The sequence below is a fragment of the Mycteria americana genome, chromosome 6 (assembly GCF_035582795.1).
Source record: "Mycteria americana isolate JAX WOST 10 ecotype Jacksonville Zoo and Gardens chromosome 6, USCA_MyAme_1.0, whole genome shotgun sequence".
NCBI classification, from domain to species: domain Eukaryota; kingdom Metazoa; phylum Chordata; class Aves; order Ciconiiformes; family Ciconiidae; genus Mycteria; species Mycteria americana.
The window spans coordinates 55,111,217-55,132,489 of NC_134370.1; the positions used below are offsets into that span (position 1 = coordinate 55,111,217).

Sequence of the window (21,273 nt, forward strand, 5' to 3'; positions counted from 1 at the left end):
CCTATATATATATATATATACCTACATACATAATTCTCAAGTATGTGGCCAAAAAACCAATGTTTAACAAACAAACAAACCAGCTAAAGCCAAACAAAGCCCTTCATAATTGAAAAGCAACCCTCATGTCCATGTTTACATTTGTTTGCTTCCCACACCTGGTGCCAGCTAAAGAGCAGGTATACAGCTATCCATGGGGAATGCTTTACCAAAAGGAAGTGAATGATGCAATCAATGCAATTTTATCCTTCTGTATTTATTCTAAAATTGTCATGGAAACTGACTAGTCCATTTTTCACACTTCCTGGAAACAACTCTGAAGTCAATAGACCCATGTTTGCATTTTCACAGAATACAAGAATTGATGGGGGTATCTTAAGTATTTTTCAATTATGTTTGCAAAAACAAAATGGCAAGAGGTACTTCATTTCACTTGTTTGTAGGAAAAAAACCATGATGTACTAAAATGTGCCCTGTCCCTGCTCACTTTAGACTCAAAGGGCAGGTGAACGCTCTAGTTTTCTGTGTATGTGTGTTTGTTGACTTTCCAGAGTTTCTAATACCTTATAATTTAAAAACTAATAGGATATGATCCACCTTTCCCCCAACATTTTTTGCTGTTTCCACTTTGTTGTGGTACTTCTCAAGAATGAGGTAGGGAAGATGAGAACAGTGTCTCATGCAGCCATTGCCAGATTCAAAAGGGTGTTCAAATTAAAAAAGAATAACATCTCATGGTAAATGAAATGTGAACTATCAGCCTTGCCAATGTTTATTCAAATATTTAGCTTTATGTAAAATAGAACCAGTTGTTTCAATCTGTTTTTACTAGAAACTTGAGTATTATAGTTCATTATCAGTATATTGAAATAACACATTTATAATTAAAAAAACCATTTACAGAAATACAGATATTACCAAAACAAATCCATTATAATTTCTCATGTCATTATAAATGCTTAGCAGACCCTGAAATACTCTTTAGTAATTTGACTACTTAGTCATTCTGGCATAAAATCAAAACAAAGCAACCTCTGTAATTCATGTGTGAAATGAGAAACTCCAGACCTCAAAATAAACACATCTTTTACCCATTATGTAACATTTTGGTCACCCATCTGTATTTTAGGTTTCCATTCAGTTAGCAAATTAACTTACTATAGTACCCACTAGTGCAGCTATGACTAAGGTTCTTTTATCCCAGGCTTACAACATAGGCATAGACTCTAGTATTAAAGGCTTCCTAATTTAACAATAGCATGGCCCCACATTATTATGGGTCCTTTACATTCTATTTCACCCACTGCCTCAGAGTCTGTACAATATCAATGGAATAACAGCAAAAAGACTATATTGCCATCAAATAGAATCTCAGTAACCCGAGTCCCAACAAAGTAGTAATGGTGCCTTGGTGTTTCAAGGATGCATGAAAGAAAGCTGAACTCTAACTCACTTCAAAACTCTCCAGCTGTCTCAGTGGAATATACAATTTCATTGAAAAGACACAGAAACTAAGATTTTACTTTCTGTTCTCCCTCTGAAATTAAAGCTATTCAAAAGTATATCAGCAATTCTTTTTTTCTGGAGAAAGAAAGAGAAATGAAAACAGAACAGACTATCGTGGGTTGTACCTCAATGCAAATTGTCTCCCGGACTTCTAGGAAATTACTAATGAGATATATAGTAACGAGATATAACTAATGAGATATATTAATGTAACGCTACAGTAGTAGACATGCTGTAATCAATTATGCATCAGTTTCACATCTTTCAGAATGTAAAACTAAGGCAAAGAACGTTGTCTAGGCCATGATATTCCAAGACAGCACAACCCCATATTCCTTTCCGTGGACTAATCAAAAACTTGCATGCTACTAACTACTCGACCATAGATGCTCTGGTTACCTTTTCAGTCATCAGGCCTATTCTCTACTTTTCTGGTTTATTATAAATCTTTGTTACAGGGCCTATCATTTCATATGTCAGTTTTCAGAAATCTTGATAATATTATTAAGGCCTCTTTCTTCAGAACAATGAACTCCTAATTCCCTTAGACTTGGTGATTTCCAGCTCAATGGTCCCATTTCCATTAGCCCACTCCACCTCCCCCCACCAGCACATTCACTGGCCTTACTGAAGACAGAGGCAAAATATTCATTTATTTGAGGAGGCATACCTGGATTACTTTTTATCTTGATTGATACATCATCGTACAGTTTCCACAACTTCTTTCTTCTACTTATACAGTCAAGAACCTGTTACTTGTTTGAATTGCTATGATAGGTCTCACTTGGCTTGGCAAATCTCACTTTACTACCTTTACATTTTCTGCCCCATGAGGTACAACCTTGTTAATAAATCCTTCTTCTCCTCTTTCTGGGCTATCTACACATATGACACTTCTGGAACTAATGACTGATGTTTTTATGCAGAAAATGCTTTCCAACTGTCTTATCTTTGATATAACTTAATCCGTTTTTACACTTGTAATGAAAATAAAGCTTCCTCTCTGTTGAAACTAGCCAGCATCTTCAGTACAGCTGACTTCACTAATTAATTCCACAATTTCCTAAGCTCCTCCTTCTTTGAAATCAAGACTATTATGCAGGCCTACTTTTCAGCAAGGTTAAAAGATTGTGATCTTCCAATCTAAGATACTTTCTACAACCAGGCTTTCTCTGATAGCCTAACCACCTAAAACTAAGACTAAGATAGCATCATCTCTGCATGCATCAATGATTACTTGATGAAGCTCAGCACATCAAGAATATCGGAGGATGATACTGGTCTTCAGTCTTTATATGCAATCTGTGTCAGTTTTCCAGTTAGGAAAACAGGAAAAAATTGGTCTGTGATGACGTGGAGGAGCATATTTAATCATGTTTGTGAACCTTGGTTTGCTGGATTTACATACTCTGCTTAAGTATAGTATATAAACCCTATTGCTAATCATTATTTAGTTAATCAATGTTGTTTGTGATCCTAATAACGCTTTTTCCTCATCCTTACACAACAGTTGGAAAATTTGTTCAAGTACCTGTTCTCTGCATCTACTGATCCTCTCAGACAACAAATCCGAATTGGTCTTTTCTTCATCAAGCTCAAGTTCCAGGTGAGATAACTTGTCCTAAGTGGAAAAAAGAAAAGTAATTTCAACATACTACTATCCCATCGTCTTCAGATTGCTACCAGGGTACTCTTCGTTAAACTTCAAGGACTCAAACTGTCTGAAAAGACTAGGCTTGGAAAGTGAAATGCCTCTGAAAACATGTACAGAATCTAGGAAAAGAGATGGAAGGTAGATAAGCCTTTAAAGTGAATTTGTTTGTCTGACAGAAGTAAAATAGAAGTTTAATTTCCTTTTTAAATCACTCCCTCCAATTTCAAGAAAATAAGAGAAATTCTGTAACGTTTCTAGAGACTGTTTTCAGAATGTCTAAGTTACATTATGCATTTGGAAGACAAATTTCTTTTCATATGAGTACAATGGTATAAAAGTGCTGTTTATGAAAGTCAAATGGCAGCTTATTTGAACTGAACAGTTATGAAGCTAACGCTGTAAGAACATGGTTAGAATAACGATGTTATTTAGGGTCCCGAAATGAACTGATATTAGATGGTAAATAGAACTTTCACTTCTAAATACTTTTGAAGTTCTGAGTGATGGGCCTACAAATGAAAATAATACAATTTTGCCTGATAAACTCTAGAGAAAATGAATTTAAAAGTTAATTTAAATGATGAAAGAACAATTGCAATTCAGAACACATCATGCTACAATAGATACACTAACAGATCACCTTTAGAATATACCAGAGTAATTCCTGAAGTAGTACTACCTGGATTTTCAACAATATCGAGTTATTTTGTTTCTTCCCAGGCAGAATCCATGTGAAATACCAAAATTATTTTAATCAGTTCTAATAAGATACGGATCCTTAAAAATGTCTTTTACCTCCATTAGTTTGATTTGTCTTGCCCGATCGTCTTTTAAGTGGTTTTTGGCTTCCAGTTCATACTCCAAGCCTTTCACAGTCTGTTCTAGCAGCTGAGTTTTTGTTATTGCCTCATCCTGAGCTCTTTGGTGGTCCCTCAAGTTTTCTTCCATAAGACGCATCTGAAACAGTAAGATTATGATAATACACTTTATACTGCACTTTCTATAAATAAGTGATGTCAGCAAAGGGGACTGACTACAAACATGACAGATCCGGAAGCGTGACAGGAATTGCACGGAGTTATATGCTTTTCACAGTAATTTTTATTTTATCCACAAGATGGCACCAAGAAAATAAACTTGGATTAAATATCAGATCTAAAGAGATGCTTCACACTACAGGTTTTACAGTGACAATTGTACATAGTGGGGTTTTTCTTTATTTATTTCTTCTTACCCAGTTACAGCAAGCCAAAATTTTTACAATTTTCTAATTTTCTTTTGCAATATCATTCCCTTCCTTTTCAGACTACCAATATTTTGACTTTTAAATAATTATGTAGTTTATATGTCTGAGGCACTTTGATGACAGCATTTTACCAATGACATAATTGCTAACACATATATATGTGTTAGTATAACTTTTAGATATAGTAGGGCTATCTGCTGAGGACAAAAGTTTCCTATTCTAACAACAGTGTGTACTCAATAAAATTATCTAAAACCTTCACAGTACTTTAAAAAAATATATATAAGTAGTGAGAGGAGTTTTAGGTGAGACTGTCATCATTCCTTATACTTGCAACTTAACTTATGACATGTATATAATAAATGATGAGGGTTTTTTCCTTCAGCATACAGCCTTCCATATTCTTCCTCTGTTTAGTCAAGTGCTTATTTTAGTGATGAAGCTAAAATAATGTATTAGTGACTGTTTACAGAGTTTGCTACCTATTGCAAAGTCTTGACAACAAAATGTTGGACATCTGCATGACTTGGTGAACAGCTAGTTAAGTGCAGAGATCCGTATATTAATAGCATTTCATATGCATGTAACGTTTCAGAATGACATTGGATTGACAACTTTCAAGATTGGCATCTTCTATGTATCCACAGAGAACTTACAAGAGACCTAGCACTGAAGAACTCCCACACTGCCTTGCAAGACCGTTTCATAATTTTTCTGCTAGAACAAGAAGATGATACTTATGTTGCCATGATCATTGCAATCCTTGACTTTTGATAAGACTCTCAAAAAGAATGTTTTGTGCACTATGACACCCAACCAAGAGGATTTTCACAGACAACAGACTCTTTCGCATTGAATGGAAGGACTATCTATTTGTACTTTGTGTTAAACACAGAAGAGGAAAAGATAATAAAGACTTTCAGTTTTCCTGAATATTTAGTCTCTCTAGAAAGTGTGCTGTTTAACCTGCCTATCCTATACTTACAGATTTTGTTTCCTCTTTTGCAGCTAGTTGCCATACTACATTTTTAAAGCCCTAGGATTTTAAATATTGCCTCATGGAGATGTAGAATTCCACAACCAATAATATTTTGTCCTTTATATAGTATTTGGATTATCTTTTTGTCAAATAATGAAGGTTTCTTTTGTTTTGAATTTTTTCTTTGTATTTGTTTTGTAGTTGTAATAGATAACACTAGAAGTATTTTTCGTAACTGTAAACACAGTGTGTATACATATTTATATACACACATATACACATATCTTTTAAGCTGTCTATTCCCATTTATTCAACTTAAGAGCCATGTTCTCAATATGCCACTTTTATCTTCCACATTTCATTATGAATCTTCATCCCCTTACAAAGGGTCTCCATCCCTGAACGGAATAAATATAGAAGGAAGACAGAATAATATATAGGAACTATACTTCTATTGCTGTTCTTTTAAATTGAATTTAAAACAAGTTTGTTAAGGGGAGAGGGCAACATAAGAGAAGATCTGAACTGGAAAAATCAAACTATTAAAATATTCTACAAACAGAAAACATCTGTGATCAGTGTATTCTCACAGCTTTTCCAACTGCAGAACAAGTATATGCAGACCTTTAAAAGACTGGATTGCCTTTATGGCAAAATCTACATGCTAAGAAGCAGACACTTCAAGACTGTGGTTGATTCTTGGTTGCACAGACACCTTTGTCATTTAAATCTGCAACTTGGCTCATATGAAGGAAGAGGAGAATGTATGTCAACTCCTTTAGAGACAGAATTTGGGTTTGGTGTTTTTTTGTTTGTTTGTTTGTTTTTAAATAACTGCTGGGGGGGGTTTTCCTAATTCAATAATATTTCCACATTCTCAATTCCTTCAGTAGCAGGCATTAAAAGAGCAGCAGAACATCAATGGAATCCTTGTCATATCACTTAAGGTACATTCATTTGTCAAACACTGCATTTACCTGTCATAAACAGGAAACCCCATTTCCCTGACAGAAGTAACACGCTGATCATCATGAAAAATGAAAATCAAAAGCATGCTCATTGAGATCAGTCTCTCATGATGAAGTACACAAAAGCGTGAGAGCAAACATTCATTGTCTTGAAAACTATCTGAGCTGAATTCTAGGTCAAAGGTTAGAATTTGTCACTGAACTTATGAGTCATTACCTCATCTTGCATTCTCATGGTTGTCAGGCGTGATTTTTCTACCTCAAGGTTTTTCTCTTTTAATTGTCTCTGCACATCTGCAAGTTCCCTGCGATTTTTCTCCTTGTATTCATCAAGCTGGTTCTGAAGCTCCAGAGTTGATGTTCTTGAGACCTCTACCATTTCAGACATCTGGGAAAAAAGTACATGTAATTTTTTTTCCTAAAATAGCGCTACAAAAGGTTTTATCATGCTTAATATACTAAAAGGATTTTTTTTTTCCTCCCACTTCAATATTCAGCTCAGTATTTTCAAATGGAAAATTTATCAAACGTTCCCAAACAAATGAACTCCTATGCAGAAGTGTGAAAACACAAAACAGTAAGGTTATTTTCTAATAGTATGTGTGGCAAGACTATTCTCTTTGTCAGCAGTTCTTCCAGTGGACTGACAAAACGAACTGCACAGTCACACTTCAGTATATCAATATTAAGTTGTACGGTTTACACACAGATGGCAAAATAATACTAATGCAGTAGTGTTTTGAGAATCAGCTGTAAAACTCTGAAATATTGCTGTAGCATACATTAGAATTGAACTCAAATCTGGGATCTTGTTTAAACAGAAGAGAACCATTTTACAACAGCATTTTGAGACAGCAGTGTTCCAACCACTGTTCCAGCCCTGAAAGCTTTTATTGATAGTCTCTAGGTTAAAGAGACTAACAGTAAAGTTTGCATTTCACTTTCTTTTACACATTTAAAAAAAAAAAATCGTTACAATTTGGCAGTTCATTTGCTTCTGTCTGTTAGATATTCAGATTTCTGCAGCCTCTTTGGAGTGAACTCATACCTCCTCCTGTAACTTTTCAACAGTCTTGTTCAGTTGCCATCGTTCATTCTCCATTTCATTCTTTATCTGCTTTAACTGTTCCTTCTGCTGAGTTTCATCTTTTAACTTCTGAGTTAGCTGTTGCCGTTCCTGTGAAATACAACGGATGTTCTCCTGCAGTAAATTAAAAAAAAAATATACAGAAATGCAGACCCTCTTTTCTAATGCCTTACATTAATGTTATATAACACTCTGTGCAGCAGTAATACCACCAGCTGTTGTAACATTAAGAGAAACTTTAAAAAGTTTGTGGAGTTACAGTTAGCCAGTATAGGACAAACATTATTTTAGCGATGCAGTGCTTTATCCTCCCTATAAATTCCTAAAACACTGTTGCAACATTCGTAGGACCAAACATAGACCCTTTTCATGATTCTGTTACATGCAAAGCATACATTCCTCTACAGTTGCACACATGTCAGCAAATCCTACCTCCTGCACAAGGTTCAATATTAGTTTCAGGTTTCACATTTTCGTATATGCTCCCTTAAAAGTTCTCAACAACAATCATTTTTCCTAGGTAAAAAAAATAAAATAAAATACAAATCTGTTCCTACGATGAGTGAGAAATAACTAGTGGTGATTTTTTTTTCCTTCGTTGCTGTACTTCTATAGCACCCAGAAGCCCTAATCAAGATGATGTCTCATTGTGACAGATACTGTGCAAACAGAACTTTGCAGCTACTAGCACAGAAATCCCATTCCTGAAAGAACTTTTGCTATGCTGTATGCTTGTCTACCAGGAGCTCCAAATGTGCCTGCTACTACATTCAGGATGTTTAAGAACTTACCACCCTCCAACTTCTAAATACTGCCTGTCAGGAGAATAACTGACTGTCACTAGTTCATTCCCATACAAGAAAAGCACGTTATCTTCCATCTGCATGTTGGGACTCTCTCCTCTTCCTTATCCCTCCACAATAAAATACCTTAATGGCCCTATTCTAAATAGACACTACAAGACTAAAAAAAGGGTTCTGTTTTTATGAAGTCTGAGAGGCACCATTAAATTGATTAAAACCAGGTTATGGACAGTTTGAATTGTTCCACCAGAAAAATGTAAATAATTAAAGTCACCATAAATTGTAAAAAGCATTCCAAAACATTGTTTTACATTTTAATATTGGAAATATAAAGTTTTGTTGAAAATCTAATACCTATGACACTTACGGTATTACACTTCAAAAAACTTTAAATGTGAAAATACAGTAGTATTTCTGTAAGCAATATAGATCAGAATGTCAAAAAATAATTGTTCTAAGAGAAAAGAAAGAACATCATCAAATGTTAGAAGTCAGAGATTTCTTTACATTCATTGTCTCTCTTACGTTCCTGTATAACCTGTCAACAAAAGACATCTCTGATACAAACAGGAATTATGGTGGATGCCTAGGAAGTGTATACATAACCCTAAAACATGCTGGGGGCTAATGGATGTTGTTTTGCAAAGCCTAATTCTACACCAGAATTGGTGTAGCTGACACCAAAGGATTTTAAGAACCTTGAAAAGGTTCAACTTTAGCACTTCAGTTCTAAAAGCTGCTGAAGTCTTGGGACCCTGCTAATGTGCCATATTTGAACAGGTTATAAAAACCTCATGTGCACTCCCCCTCCATCAGTCTTTCACAGATCATTTAACTTTACTGTTTGTTTACACATCCTTGAGAAACAACTGCAGTGAAATACATCATGGCAGAATAATGGTGCCAGCAGGATGCTGTTCTGCATTTCCATTGTGCTGAAAAGTGAAGTAAACATTAGAGCAAATCTGGTCACTCTCTTTGCTTCAGAGTTATCAACAACGAAAACACAAACAACCAAACAAAATATTAATCACTAATATGAGAAGAAATTTAATCTACTAACTAGGGCAATTGCCAAAGTAATAATAGGTATGAACAATTACAATATTTACAGAAAATAATAAATAGGGGGCTTGACGCAAGCAGTGGATCACCTCAATTTTCATCACGTCATGCTAACTTTTGCCTGATTTTCAGATATGTAGCAGACTGAGACGCCCAAGATGGAAATGTAGCTTTTTCTCCTTTGAGTTATATTCTGGCATCCTGAAAAGGAAAATCTGTACTTTTCATGTATTGCACCTCCCCATTTTCATCAACATATTTTCACTGTTTGTTACCAAGAAGGATGATAAAACAACTACTAACTACACTACTAAAAATTAGAAAGTGTTGTGAAGTTGTAATCATAATTATTTTAATAGAAAATGCAATTCCTAGGTAACTGACCTGTTCCAAGGAGAAATTTCAGTTTTGCTGAGTTTGTTTTCAGTTAGTTCAGTAATAAACTGACAGTGGCAATACTGCTTCAGAGTATCATCCGAACTGAAATTCAGGTGCTTCATGCTCTCATTCCCCCACATCTATTAAAATCTCTCATGCCCATGTCCCTCTTGTGATGCATCAGTATCTGTTGAGCCATCTGATGTGCCATAAGAATTACAGGACTAAGCATTTCCTGGACCCAGTAAAGATCTTATCATTTTCCAGCCTCCCCTTCTGGTACATCACATTTATTAGTGACACAAGAAAGCAAAGGCTTCTCTGAGTACATATAAAGTACAAGACTGAAAAAAAATTTACACCAGTGTTTTTTCTTACCAAATCAAATCAACAAGTTTTTAATGCATGACCAAATGGTTTACATGCACAACTATTCTCTTTGGAAAAGTGTATAATAGCTGATTGTTCTCTGGGCTTGATGAATTCGACTTGGCTGGAAATGGTGGTTTTCTTACCGCACCATTCTGTGTAATTTTCTTTTCAAAATCTGTTTAATAGGTGACTATATTATGATCTGTATTATTTAGCTAGTAACTCTGCCATAGAATAATTTATTCTTCAAATAGTGAAATTGCCACTAAAGCATAATAAGGTCCTTGTTGTTTTGCTAACATGTAGCCAGAAGAAAACTCAGTAACATAGGTATAGGGTAAAAATATTCTTCATGAAAACTGAGCATTGCAAGAGAAATTGTCTTTGTTTTACTAAAAAGCCTGCATCACAACAGATACTACTTCATTCTTGTAATGTTATTCAGGGGAAATAACATGCCATATGTAGTTTCCCATCAGTAATATTTTCCTTGAGCAACACAAATTAGGGTATGGTATTTCCCTTTTCTAGATTAGCTGATAATAGAGAAAAATACTGATAAAAATTAGCTTGCTTAGCTTAACATTAATATTTGAGATAGACTAATACGTCATGCTAGAAACAACTGAACTTCCATTTATATCACTTTGCTTAACTCAAGTATTAAAAAACATGATGCAATGGAAATGTTGCTACCGACTATCCAAATGCTGCAGTTTCCTCAGCATCTAGCCCTTAAATACACTATACTGAATTTCAAGATTTGAAATGTGGGATGTCCTATAGGACAGCTTCAATAGCCAACACAAGTATAACCTCTAATTTGAGTCCCCTTCACATACAAAAATCCTTGAGTGCTCTTCACTGGAATTGGCCAGCCTGTCAGTTACAGTGTAACCACAAGTCAAGTAAACAGTTTGTCAGTTGCCAATTTAAAGCCCATCTGTACTGGCAATTAATTACCTTGTGAAGAAGCTTAAATACTATTTCAGTGCAAGTAAGTCTAACTCTACAGCAGTATTTCTCAATTTCAGGTAGGTGGACAGACAGTGGTCCAGAAGACAGGGAGCCATAAAATAACAATGGAAAACACTCACATTTCCGCATACCCAGAGAAGAAAACAAAATGGGGAAAACAAAAGTAGTAATTTGCTTTCATAGTAACCTATAAGATTATTAAATAATTCCTTATTTTTCCAAACAATATTAGTTGAACCATGTCTTTACAAATGTCGTGGTTTAGCCCCAGCCGGCAGCCAAGCACCACGCAGCCGCTCGCTCACTCCCCCCCGATGGGATGGGGGAGAGAATCGAAAGAGCAAAAGTAAGAAAACTCGTGGGTTGAGATAATAACAGTTTAATAATTGGAACAAAATAATAGTAATAATAATAATGAATTATAATGAGAGGGTGAAAAAAACAATGGGGGGGGGGGGAACCCAAGGGAGGGAAAAAAAAAGAAAAAAAATTATATATATATATATATATATAAAAAAATTACAACCGCTCACCACCCGTCGACCAACAGCCAGCCAGTCCCCGAGCAATGATCGCTACCCCCCGGCCAACTCCCCCCAGTTTATATACTGGGCATGACATCATATGATATGGAATAGCCCTTTGGTCAGTTTGGATCAACTATCCTGGCTGTGTCCCCTCCCATCTTCTTCTGCACCTGGCAGAGCACGGGAAGCTGAAAAGTCCTTGACTAGTACAGCAGCAACTAAAACATCTCTGTATTATCAACACTGTCTTCAGCACAAATCCAAAACATAGCCCCATACCAGCCGCTACGAAGAAAATTAACTCTGTCTCAGCTGAAACCAGGACAGTATCCACCCCTTATTCCATACCATTTACGTCATGCTCAGGTCTCACACTATTCAATACATTCTCATTACCCACCATCACCCTTCCCATCCTTTGATAGAATACACACATATCATTCCCTTAGTCTATGGACCACCCCTACAAAATATTTGTAAAATGACCATAAATGTCCACAAAATGTCCACTGAGTTCATTTAGTCCATGACTTTGGGCTCCATCTGTCATAATAGTCCTTCATGGCAGAAGAGATGCTGTGTGATGTTGGGTTGTTGCATGCTGAAGCCAGTTCTGGTTCCATCACCATTGCACGTTGCTTGCTTTCATCGAAGTTCATTCTTCACTAATCTGGGTGATCCTTATTGAAATACCATTGATATGGAGTATAGTAATCATACAAGTGATGATACACAGTATTATATAGCAGTTAACATCATACCATTTAGTTCATTGGCTATTCTCACCCAAAATCAAATCCCCTTGAGGTACACATCTGACTTCCCCATCCTTTTGCATTACCCACCAAGTGCACCCGGGTCCTTGAGCAAAAGCAATCCCACGAATGGGCTTGCCTTTGCCCGAGGCAGGAGTAACCCAGACTGTCTTCCCCAGCATGTTTTTTATGTGCACTACAGGGACCTTATCCCCTTCTACAGTGCGTAAAAGTTTTGATTGGGCAGGGCCAGCTCGATTGACAGATCCTCTAGTGTTAACTAACCAGGTGGCCTTTGCTAAATGTGTATCCCAATGTTTGAACGTCCCACCACCCATTGCTCTCAGTGTAGTTTTTAACAGTCCATTGTATCGTTCAATTTTCCCAGAGGCTGGTGCATGATAGGGGATGTGATATACCCACTCAATGCCATGCTCTTTGGCCCAGGTGTCTATGAGGTTGTTTCGGAAATGAGTCCCATTGTCTGACTGAATTCTCTCTGGGGTGCCATGTCGCCATAGGACTTGTTTTTCAAGGCCCAAGATAGTGTTCCGGGCAGTGGCATGGGGCACAGGATACATTTCCAGCCATCCGGTGGTTGCTTCCACCATGGTGAGCACATAGCGCTTGCCTTGGTGGGTTTGTGGGAGCGTGATATAATCGATCTGCCAGGCCTCCCCATATTTATATTTCAGCCATCGCCCTCCATACCACAGAGGCTTTAACCGCTTGGATTGTTTAATTGCAGCGCATGTTTCACATTCATGGATAACCTGTGCAATAGTGTCCATGGTTAAGTCCACCCCTCGATCACGAGCCCATCTATATGTTGCATCTCTTCCTTGATGGCCTGTGGTGTCATGGGCCCATCGAGCTATAAATAATTCACCCTTATGTTGCCAGTCCAGATCCACTTGAGCCACTTCAATCTTAGCAGCCTGATCCACCTGCTGGTTGTTTTGATGTTCCTCAATGGCCCGACTCTTGGGTACGTGAGCATCTACGTGACGTACTTTTACAACCAGGTTCTCTACTCGGGCAGCAATATCTTGCCACAGTGCTGCAGCCCAGATGGGTTTGCCTCTGCGCTGCCAATTGTTCTGCTTCCATTGCTGTAACCACCCCCACAGGGCATTCGCCACCATCCATGAGTCAGTATAGAGATAGAGCATTGGCCACTTTTCTCCTTCAGCAATGTCTAAAGCCAGCTGAATGCAAATTGGCTTGATTCACCATCTCCTTCAGCAGTTTCTACCACTTGTCGTATAGGACTCCATACAGCAGCCTTCCACCTCCGATGCTTTCCTACAATACGACAGGACCCATCAGTGAACAGGGCATATTGCTTCTCATTTTCTGGTAGTTTATTGTACAGTGGGGCCTCCTCAGCACGCGTCACCTCCTCCTCTGGCAATATTCCGAAATCTTTGCCTTCCGGCCAGTCCATAATTACTTCCAAGATTCCTGGGCGATTGGGGTTTCCTATCCGAGCCCGTTGTGTGATCAGTGCAACCCACTTACTCCACGTAGCATCAGTTGCATGATGTGTAGAGGGGACCCTCCCTTTGAACATCCAACCCAGCACCGGCAGTCAAGGTGCCAAGAGGAGTTGTGCTTCCGTACCAACCACTTCTGAAGCAGCTCGAACCCCTTCATATGCTGCCAATATCTCTTTTTCAGTTGGAGTATAACGGGCCTCGGATCCTCTGTATCCCCGACTCCAAAACCCTAAGGGTCGACCTCGAGTTTCCCCTGGTGCTTTCTGCCAGAGGCTCCAGGTAGGGCCATTCTCCCCGGCTGCGGTGTAGAGCACATTTTTTACGTCTTGCCCTGCCCGGACTGGCCCAAGGGCTACTGCATGAACTATCTCCCGTTTAATTTGTTCAAAGGCTTGTCGTTGCTCAGGGCCCCATTTGAAATCGTTCTTCTTCCGGGTCACTTGGTAGAGAGGGCTTACGATCAAACTGTAATTTGGAATATGCATTCTCCAAAAACCCACGACGCCTAAGAAAGCTTGTGTTTCCTTTTTGCTAGTTGGTGGAGACATGGCTGTTATTTTGTTAATCACATCCATTGGGATCTGGCGACGTCCATCTTGCCATTTTATTCCTAAAAACTGGATTTCCTGTGCAGGTCCCTTGACCTTACTTTGTTTTATGGCAAAACCGGCTTTCAGGAGGATCTGGACTATTTTCTTCCCTTTCTCAAAAACTTCCTCTGCTGTATTGCCCCACACGATGATGTCATCAATGTATTGCAGATGCTCTGGAGCTTCGCCCTGTTCCAATGCAGTCTGAATCAGTCCATGGCAAATGGTAGGGCTGTGTTTCCACCCCTGGGGCAGTCAATTCCAGGTGTACTGAACGCCCCTCCAAGTGAAAGCAAACTGTGGCCTGCACTCTGCTGCCAAAGGGATTGAGAAAAACGCATTAGCAATATCAATTGTAGCATACCATTTGGCTGCTTTTGACTCCAGTTCGTATTGCAGTTCCAACATGTCCGGCACGGCAGCACTCAGGGGCGGCGTGACTTCATTCAGGCCACGATAGTCTACTGTTAGTCTCCACTCTCCATTGGACTTTCTCACTGGCCATATGGGACTGTTAAAAGGTGAACGAGTCTTACTGATCACTCCTTGGCTCTCCAGTCGACGAATCAGCTCATGGATGGGAATCAGGGAGTCTCGGTTGGTACGATACTGCCTCCGGTGCACTGTTGTGGTAGCGATTGGCACCTGTTGTTCTTCGACCCTCAGCAACCCCACAACAGAAGGGTCCTCTGAAAGACCGGGTAAGGCAGACAGCTGTTTAATTTCTTCCGTCTCCAAGGCAGCTATACCAAAAGCCCACCGATACCCTTTTGGGTCCTTGAAATACCCTCTCCTGAGATAGTCTATGCCAAGGATGCATGGAGCCTCTGGGCCAGTCACAATGGGGTGCTTTTGCCACTCATTCCCAGTTAGGCTCACCTCCAATACAGTCAGTTGTTGGGATCCCCCTGTCACTCCACAAATACAGATGGGTTCTGCCCCTATATAGCTTGATGGCATCAGGGTACACTGTGCACCAGTGTCTACAAGAGCTTTATACTCCTGTGGGTCTGATGTGCCAGGCCATCGAATCCACACAGTCCAGTAAACCCGGTTGTCCCTTTCCTCCACCTGGCTGGAGGCAGGGCCGCCCTAATCCTGGTCATAATATTCATTACCCTTTTCTTGTGTATATGAGTCAGGAATTTCTTCATTAAAATCAGGAGTAAAATCAGCCCTCTTACTCTGTCTGGGGAACTGTCCACTGGAAACCGGAGCAGCAATTTTCCTGGAAGAACTCCCTTTGGCGATTGTTTTTCCTTGCAACTCACGTACCCGTGCCTCTAGGGTGGAGGTAGGTTTTCCATCCCACTTCCTCATGTCCTCTCCGTGGTCACGCAAGTAAAACCATAGGGTGCCCCGTGGTGTGTACCCTCTATATCCTCTCTCTTGAGCAGAACGCTGACTCCGAATAGCTGAGACACTGGTCCGTATAGGTAGGGAGTAGGACAAATCCTCTTTGAACTGTCTGAACTCCTGGGACAGTTCCCGCACAGCTGAGACAAAGGAGGAAGAGATACTTTCTTCATATTCTCGGAGGTTACTAGCAGCTTCATTCACTGTTGGACCGTCTCGATCTTTCCAGGTCAGTATTGCCAGTGAGTTGGCACACGACGGTGGTGCGTTTCGTACCAACTTCCGCCACATGGGTCTTGTGCACTGGACCTCGTCTGGATCTATGGGTGACCGCACGTCGTTCAGGTCACCATAAATCACTTCCAGCACAGCTAGTTCCCTCAGGTACTGGATACCTTTCTCCATGGTGGTCCATTTCCCAGAGCGGTATACAACATCTTCCTTGAAGGGATATCTCTCTCTTATAGCTGACAGGAGTCGCCTCCAGAGGCTGCGGGCTGGTTCCCCTTTTCCAATCGCTTTGTCAATGCCCCCTTCCCTAGAAAGGGATCCCAGCTGCTTGGCTTCCTTACCCTCTAATTCCAGGCTATTGGCCCCGCTATCCCAGCATCGGAGCAGCCAGGTGACAATGTGCTCCCCTGAATGACGGCTGAAATCTTTTCGCATATCAATCCGCTTCCAGGATTTCTTTTTATGTATAGGGGCGACTGATACTGACACGGGTTCGTTCCCTGTTTGAACCGCAATGCTTGTAACAGAGTTGTTCGGTGCAGCTGCAGCCGCAGTGCCTGTCGCAGGGGGGTTTGGAGCAGCCGCAGTGCCTGTCGCAGGGGGGTTTGGAGCAGCCGCAGTGCCTGTCGCAGGGGAGGCTGGAGCAGCCGCAGTGCCTGTCGCAGGGGAGGCTGGAGCAGCCGCAGTGCCTGTCGCAGGGGAGGCTGGAGCAGCCGCAGTGCCTGTCGCAGGGGAGGCTGGAGCAGCCGCAGTGCCTGTCGCAGGGGAGGCTGGAGCAGCCGCAGTGCCTGTCGCAGGGGAGGCTGGAGCAGCCGCAGTGCCTGTTGTTTTGCCACCAGATCCTTGAGGGTTCTGAGTAGCGTTGAACAGGGCTCGGTAGGCATGGGCCAGACCCCAGCACATTGCAGCGATTTGTATCTCCTTAGAATTGCAAGAGTCACAGCATACTTTTTCCAAATATTCTACTAATTTTTCCGGATTCAGCACTTGTTCAGGGGTGAAGTTCCAAAACACTGGAGGTGCCCACCGCCCTAGGCATTTGCCCATGCTATTCCACACACCCTGCCACTCATAACTATCCAGCCTTGGGGCAGACCTCTGGATGATATTCTTAAATTGCTTACTAACCCTGGACAAGATCGAAACAATATTCCCAAACAATACCAATACAAGTATCTTAACTACCCAAGGTTGTTCAAAATACTGAAAAGTTACTGTAATGAAGGAGGAAGCATTGTAGAAGAAAGTAGTGAAGGTACAATTCTGCATTTCCTCCATAAAAAACCTCTCAGAGGAAGAAGTATAATTACGAATTGTCTCCATAAGATGATACCCGACATACAGTAACGGTTTCAGTACAGCACTTAGATACCAAAATAAATACAAGGTCACTGTTTTAATAGCAAATCTCACAGACAAAACATTACCAATTAAAGCAGACCACAGCAAACTGCTAAAACCAACACCGATCTTTAACATGTACGGCAAAGAAATGAGCATGGTGCAGATCAGGTAAACCGATGCTAGGAGCAAACGAGTCAATATCACGTCCCACAACTACTAACAGATCTAAATTCCTTAATACGCTCTGGTTAATCTGTTATTATCTCAAACCCTTCGAGCCCCACGTTGGGCGCCAAAAAGGACTGTCGTGGTTTAGCCCCAGCCGGCAGCCAAGCACCACGCAGCCGCTCGCTCACTCCCCCCCGATGGGATGGGGGAGAGAATCGAAAGAGCAAAAGTAAGAAAACTTGTGGGTTGAGATAATAACAGTTTAATAATTGGAACAAAATAATAGTAGTAATAATAATGAATTATAATGAGAGGGGGAAAAAAACAATGAGAGAGAGAGAGAGAGGGAAAAAACCCAAGGGAGGGAAAAAAAAAGAAAAAAATTATATATATATATATATTATATATATATATAAAAAAATTACAACCGCTCACCACCCGTCGACCGACAGCCAGCCAGTCCCCGAGCAATGATCGCTACCCCCCGGCCAACTCCCCCCAGTTTATATACTGGGCATGACATCATATGATATGGAATAGCCCTTTGGTCAGTTTGGATCAACTATCCTGGCTGTGTCCCCTCCCATCTTCTTCTGCACCTGGCAGAGCACGGGAAGCTGAAAAGTCCTTGACTAGTACAGCAGCAACTAAAACATCTCTGTATTATCAACACTGTCTTCAGCACAAATCCAAAACATAGCCCCATACCAGCCGCTACGAAGAAAATTAACTCTGTCTCAGCTGAAACCAGGACAACAAAATTAATTTATTTCAACTGATAACTGAAAATTAAGAATGTATTTCAACTTACAGTGCTCTGCCACATGCCTACCATTATTTACCACAACAAAAAGATAAATTTCATATTCTTCCACCCATGGAAAGGATCCTGTGTTCCGATTGTTTAATTTAACAAGCACAGAATACTTGGCATTTCCATTCATGTTAGTATAATTGATATTTTTTAATATATTGCAGTACCATATATGCTATGATTAAGGTGCATAATAATTATATTAAATTATTTCCTTTCCCAAGAGAGTTCTCAAGAAACTTCCAAAAGTCTTCTCAATGTTGCAAAAATGTTAAGATGTATTTAATTTCTTGAAACAGTAGACTACATGGAGGAGGCTACCCTAAAACAGAGGTTATAACACAGCATGAGACACTACAAAAAATACTACTTGCCTGACCATCTGTAAAGAAAATTTCAATATATACTGAGGTTGATTTTAGACAAAAGCATTAAAACAAATTGTCTATAATAATTAAGTATATTCCAGCTTTATCTTTTCTGAGTAAAATTTGGGATAGAGGAGGAATAGATTTGGCTATGTTTACAGTAACTGTTACAATTCTATTCATATTGTCATTGTCTTTCTTCTGCTAGTCCACCATTAAAAGTAATTTGTATTATGTAAAAAGCAAGATGGGCCCGCCAGGAATTAAGTTTCCACTGTGATAAGCATTATTACAGTGCCAAAGTTTGACATCTAAATTATCAAAGGTAATGCAAGGCCAAATCAGCCTACTGCACAACATTGTTCATTAAAACAAGCAAAAATCTAAAGACAGAAAAGCTGAATTTTTCTAAACAAAAGGGACTGCTGATTACATCCTGAAGTCCATTACTACTCGTGTTTCTGGTGGACAAGAAGAGTGCTAGAAATTAGACATAAGTTGTGACTAAAATGACAAGGCAGACTCTTCTGTCACCTTTCCTAGATTAATTTGGAGACCCAACCTGGAGTCAGCATTACTTGGCATGATGCCCTGAAGGATGCATAAACAGAAAAGAACGAACACACTTTTCAAGCATCTTGAGCCAAGCCTAATCAAGATGCAGGAGATGCATATGGTGCATTGATTCATATTGTGCAGGAAGGTCAAGCCAGGCTGTGATAGAAGGGAGTTCTTAGAGAACAGTGCTAAATGCAAGCCAATGATGAGCAACGGGCCATCTATTGTGACTATGCAGACTATCAGTAATACATACAAGCAAATCTGGAGAATCAGTGAGGTAGAACAGATAAACAGATTTAAAAAGAAAAAAACACAACTGACCAAAAGCCTCAGATGAAACACTTATTGATGTAGTTACAAGGAACGTCAGCCCAAAACTACCATTTTGTAGAAACAAAACTTCCTTACCCATACTGTTAAAACCTTATATTCTTGAAGCACGTTCCATTTTAAAGACATAGTAGTACTTTCTTGTTGCTGTTATTTCTTCCTTTTTACCATAATTAATTGAACCATGAGAACATGCTGGTTAATACAATCTTCCTTTGGTTTATAATCCACTTATAGACAAGTCTCATTTTCAGATTTTCAGAACAGTACTGTAAAATTTGTGTTGAAGACAAGGGAAAACAACTGTTCAATTAAAAAAGGGTTGCTAGCAATGTACATATACCTCACTTTAGAGTCTGACTTGTTTGATAGAATCACCTAAAAACTTTGCTTCTAGAAGCAAAACTAAGAGAATTCTAAACTATCTGATACTGTAGAAATAGATGCTTCTTTGGTACATGTAAAAGGTGAATTACAAAGAGAAAAGATTAGGTTTGCAACTTTTTCACATACAGAATATGATGTCAATAAGAAGAGTTTTAAGATTTATATACATTCATCTCCTTACTAAACAGACCTCAATTTTCATAACATCCGAATCATTCTGTCTTTACTCATACACAATATTGCCAACATCCCTCTCCACTGCTTTGAAGTAGATGCATTCTCCACATGATTAACTTCTGGGCTAATCTGGGAGAAAGCATATCCTTTCCTGCATACTAAGTAGAGTAAGGAGCAAGGTGGAAAGAGGACTTCACACACAGTTTAAGAGGCTGCAAGTCCTAGTGATATATGTTAAATTTCTCTGGTTTTGTGATGAAATATACCAGTTCCATGCAACATTTGCAAATAAGACAGGTTCATAAAAAATAAAAAGAGAAGCCAATTTCCTGATATTTGTCTACTACCAATATTTTTAGTTATATCCAAGTACAGCTTTGTATTCTTTTACATGTAAATACCGACACACAACCAGAGTTGAATGATCATTCAAAATAGCAAAATAGATTATAAAACCTTAGGCAGTTTATTTTGCAATTCATCTCCCTGAAATTTTGCTAGATCCATGGAAATTAAAAAAAAAAAAAAAAAAAAAAGAGAGAGAGAGAACTTTAGCAAGAAAACCATTTTAATTAGATGATGCTATGCTTTCAGGAAACATTTGAACATTGTGGTGAGGCCTGGACTTCAAAACAAAGTGTACTTCAAGAAGAATGAGATGTTACTCTGCAGAAAGCAATGGTGACTCAGGTAAACAAACAGGAAATTTAAAATTTAAATATTTCAAATTGCCCTTGTTCTTACCTGCATATCTTCTAGTTGGCTGTCCAAAGACCTTTTTAACACTACCAATTCTTTTGCCTCCTTTTCAGCATGTTTCAAAGCTGCTTCTAATTGTTGCTTCTCTTCCTGCAATAATATGATTTGATACATTTAGAAATAGTGGCAAGGCCTTTAATCTGACAAGTAAACTGAGCTATAAAGTATGTTCGCTCTGGCCTATAACTGATCTCCCCAATTGCAAGCTGTGATTTGCTTTTACACTGGTTTTCACTGGAGAAATCTTTCCTATACATGTCAGTAAACTGCATCCTGCTTCTGGAAAACCTGCTGGTTTTGCTTAGCCTTCCCAGTGACATTGCCCATCCTCCTCTTTGTCAGTTTTTGTTCTATAGTGTATCCTTTGCAAA

At 39.3% G+C, this 21,273-nt stretch overlaps 1 protein-coding gene across 10 annotated transcripts in view; it reads right to left on the reverse strand.

Moving 5' to 3' along the window:
- The window catches only part of CGNL1 (cingulin like 1), a 72,308-nt gene that overhangs the window by 10,081 nt on the left and 40,954 nt on the right, over nucleotides 1-21,273 (reverse strand). For all 10 annotated transcript variants that reach the window (XR_012776234.1, XM_075505924.1, XM_075505927.1 and 7 more), the window contains 5 exons: nucleotides 20,888-20,992; nucleotides 7,402-7,554; nucleotides 6,571-6,741; nucleotides 3,956-4,117; nucleotides 3,038-3,127 (listed from right to left, as the gene is read on the reverse strand). Coding sequence is in view for 9 of the 10 variants with exons in the window: in XM_075505924.1 (XP_075362039.1) it covers nucleotides 3,038-3,127; nucleotides 3,956-4,117; nucleotides 6,571-6,741; nucleotides 7,402-7,554; nucleotides 20,888-20,992 (681 nt within the window). In the remaining variant the exon portion in view is untranslated. The remainder of the gene's footprint in view (nucleotides 1-3,037; nucleotides 3,128-3,955; nucleotides 4,118-6,570; nucleotides 6,742-7,401; nucleotides 7,555-20,887; nucleotides 20,993-21,273) is intronic.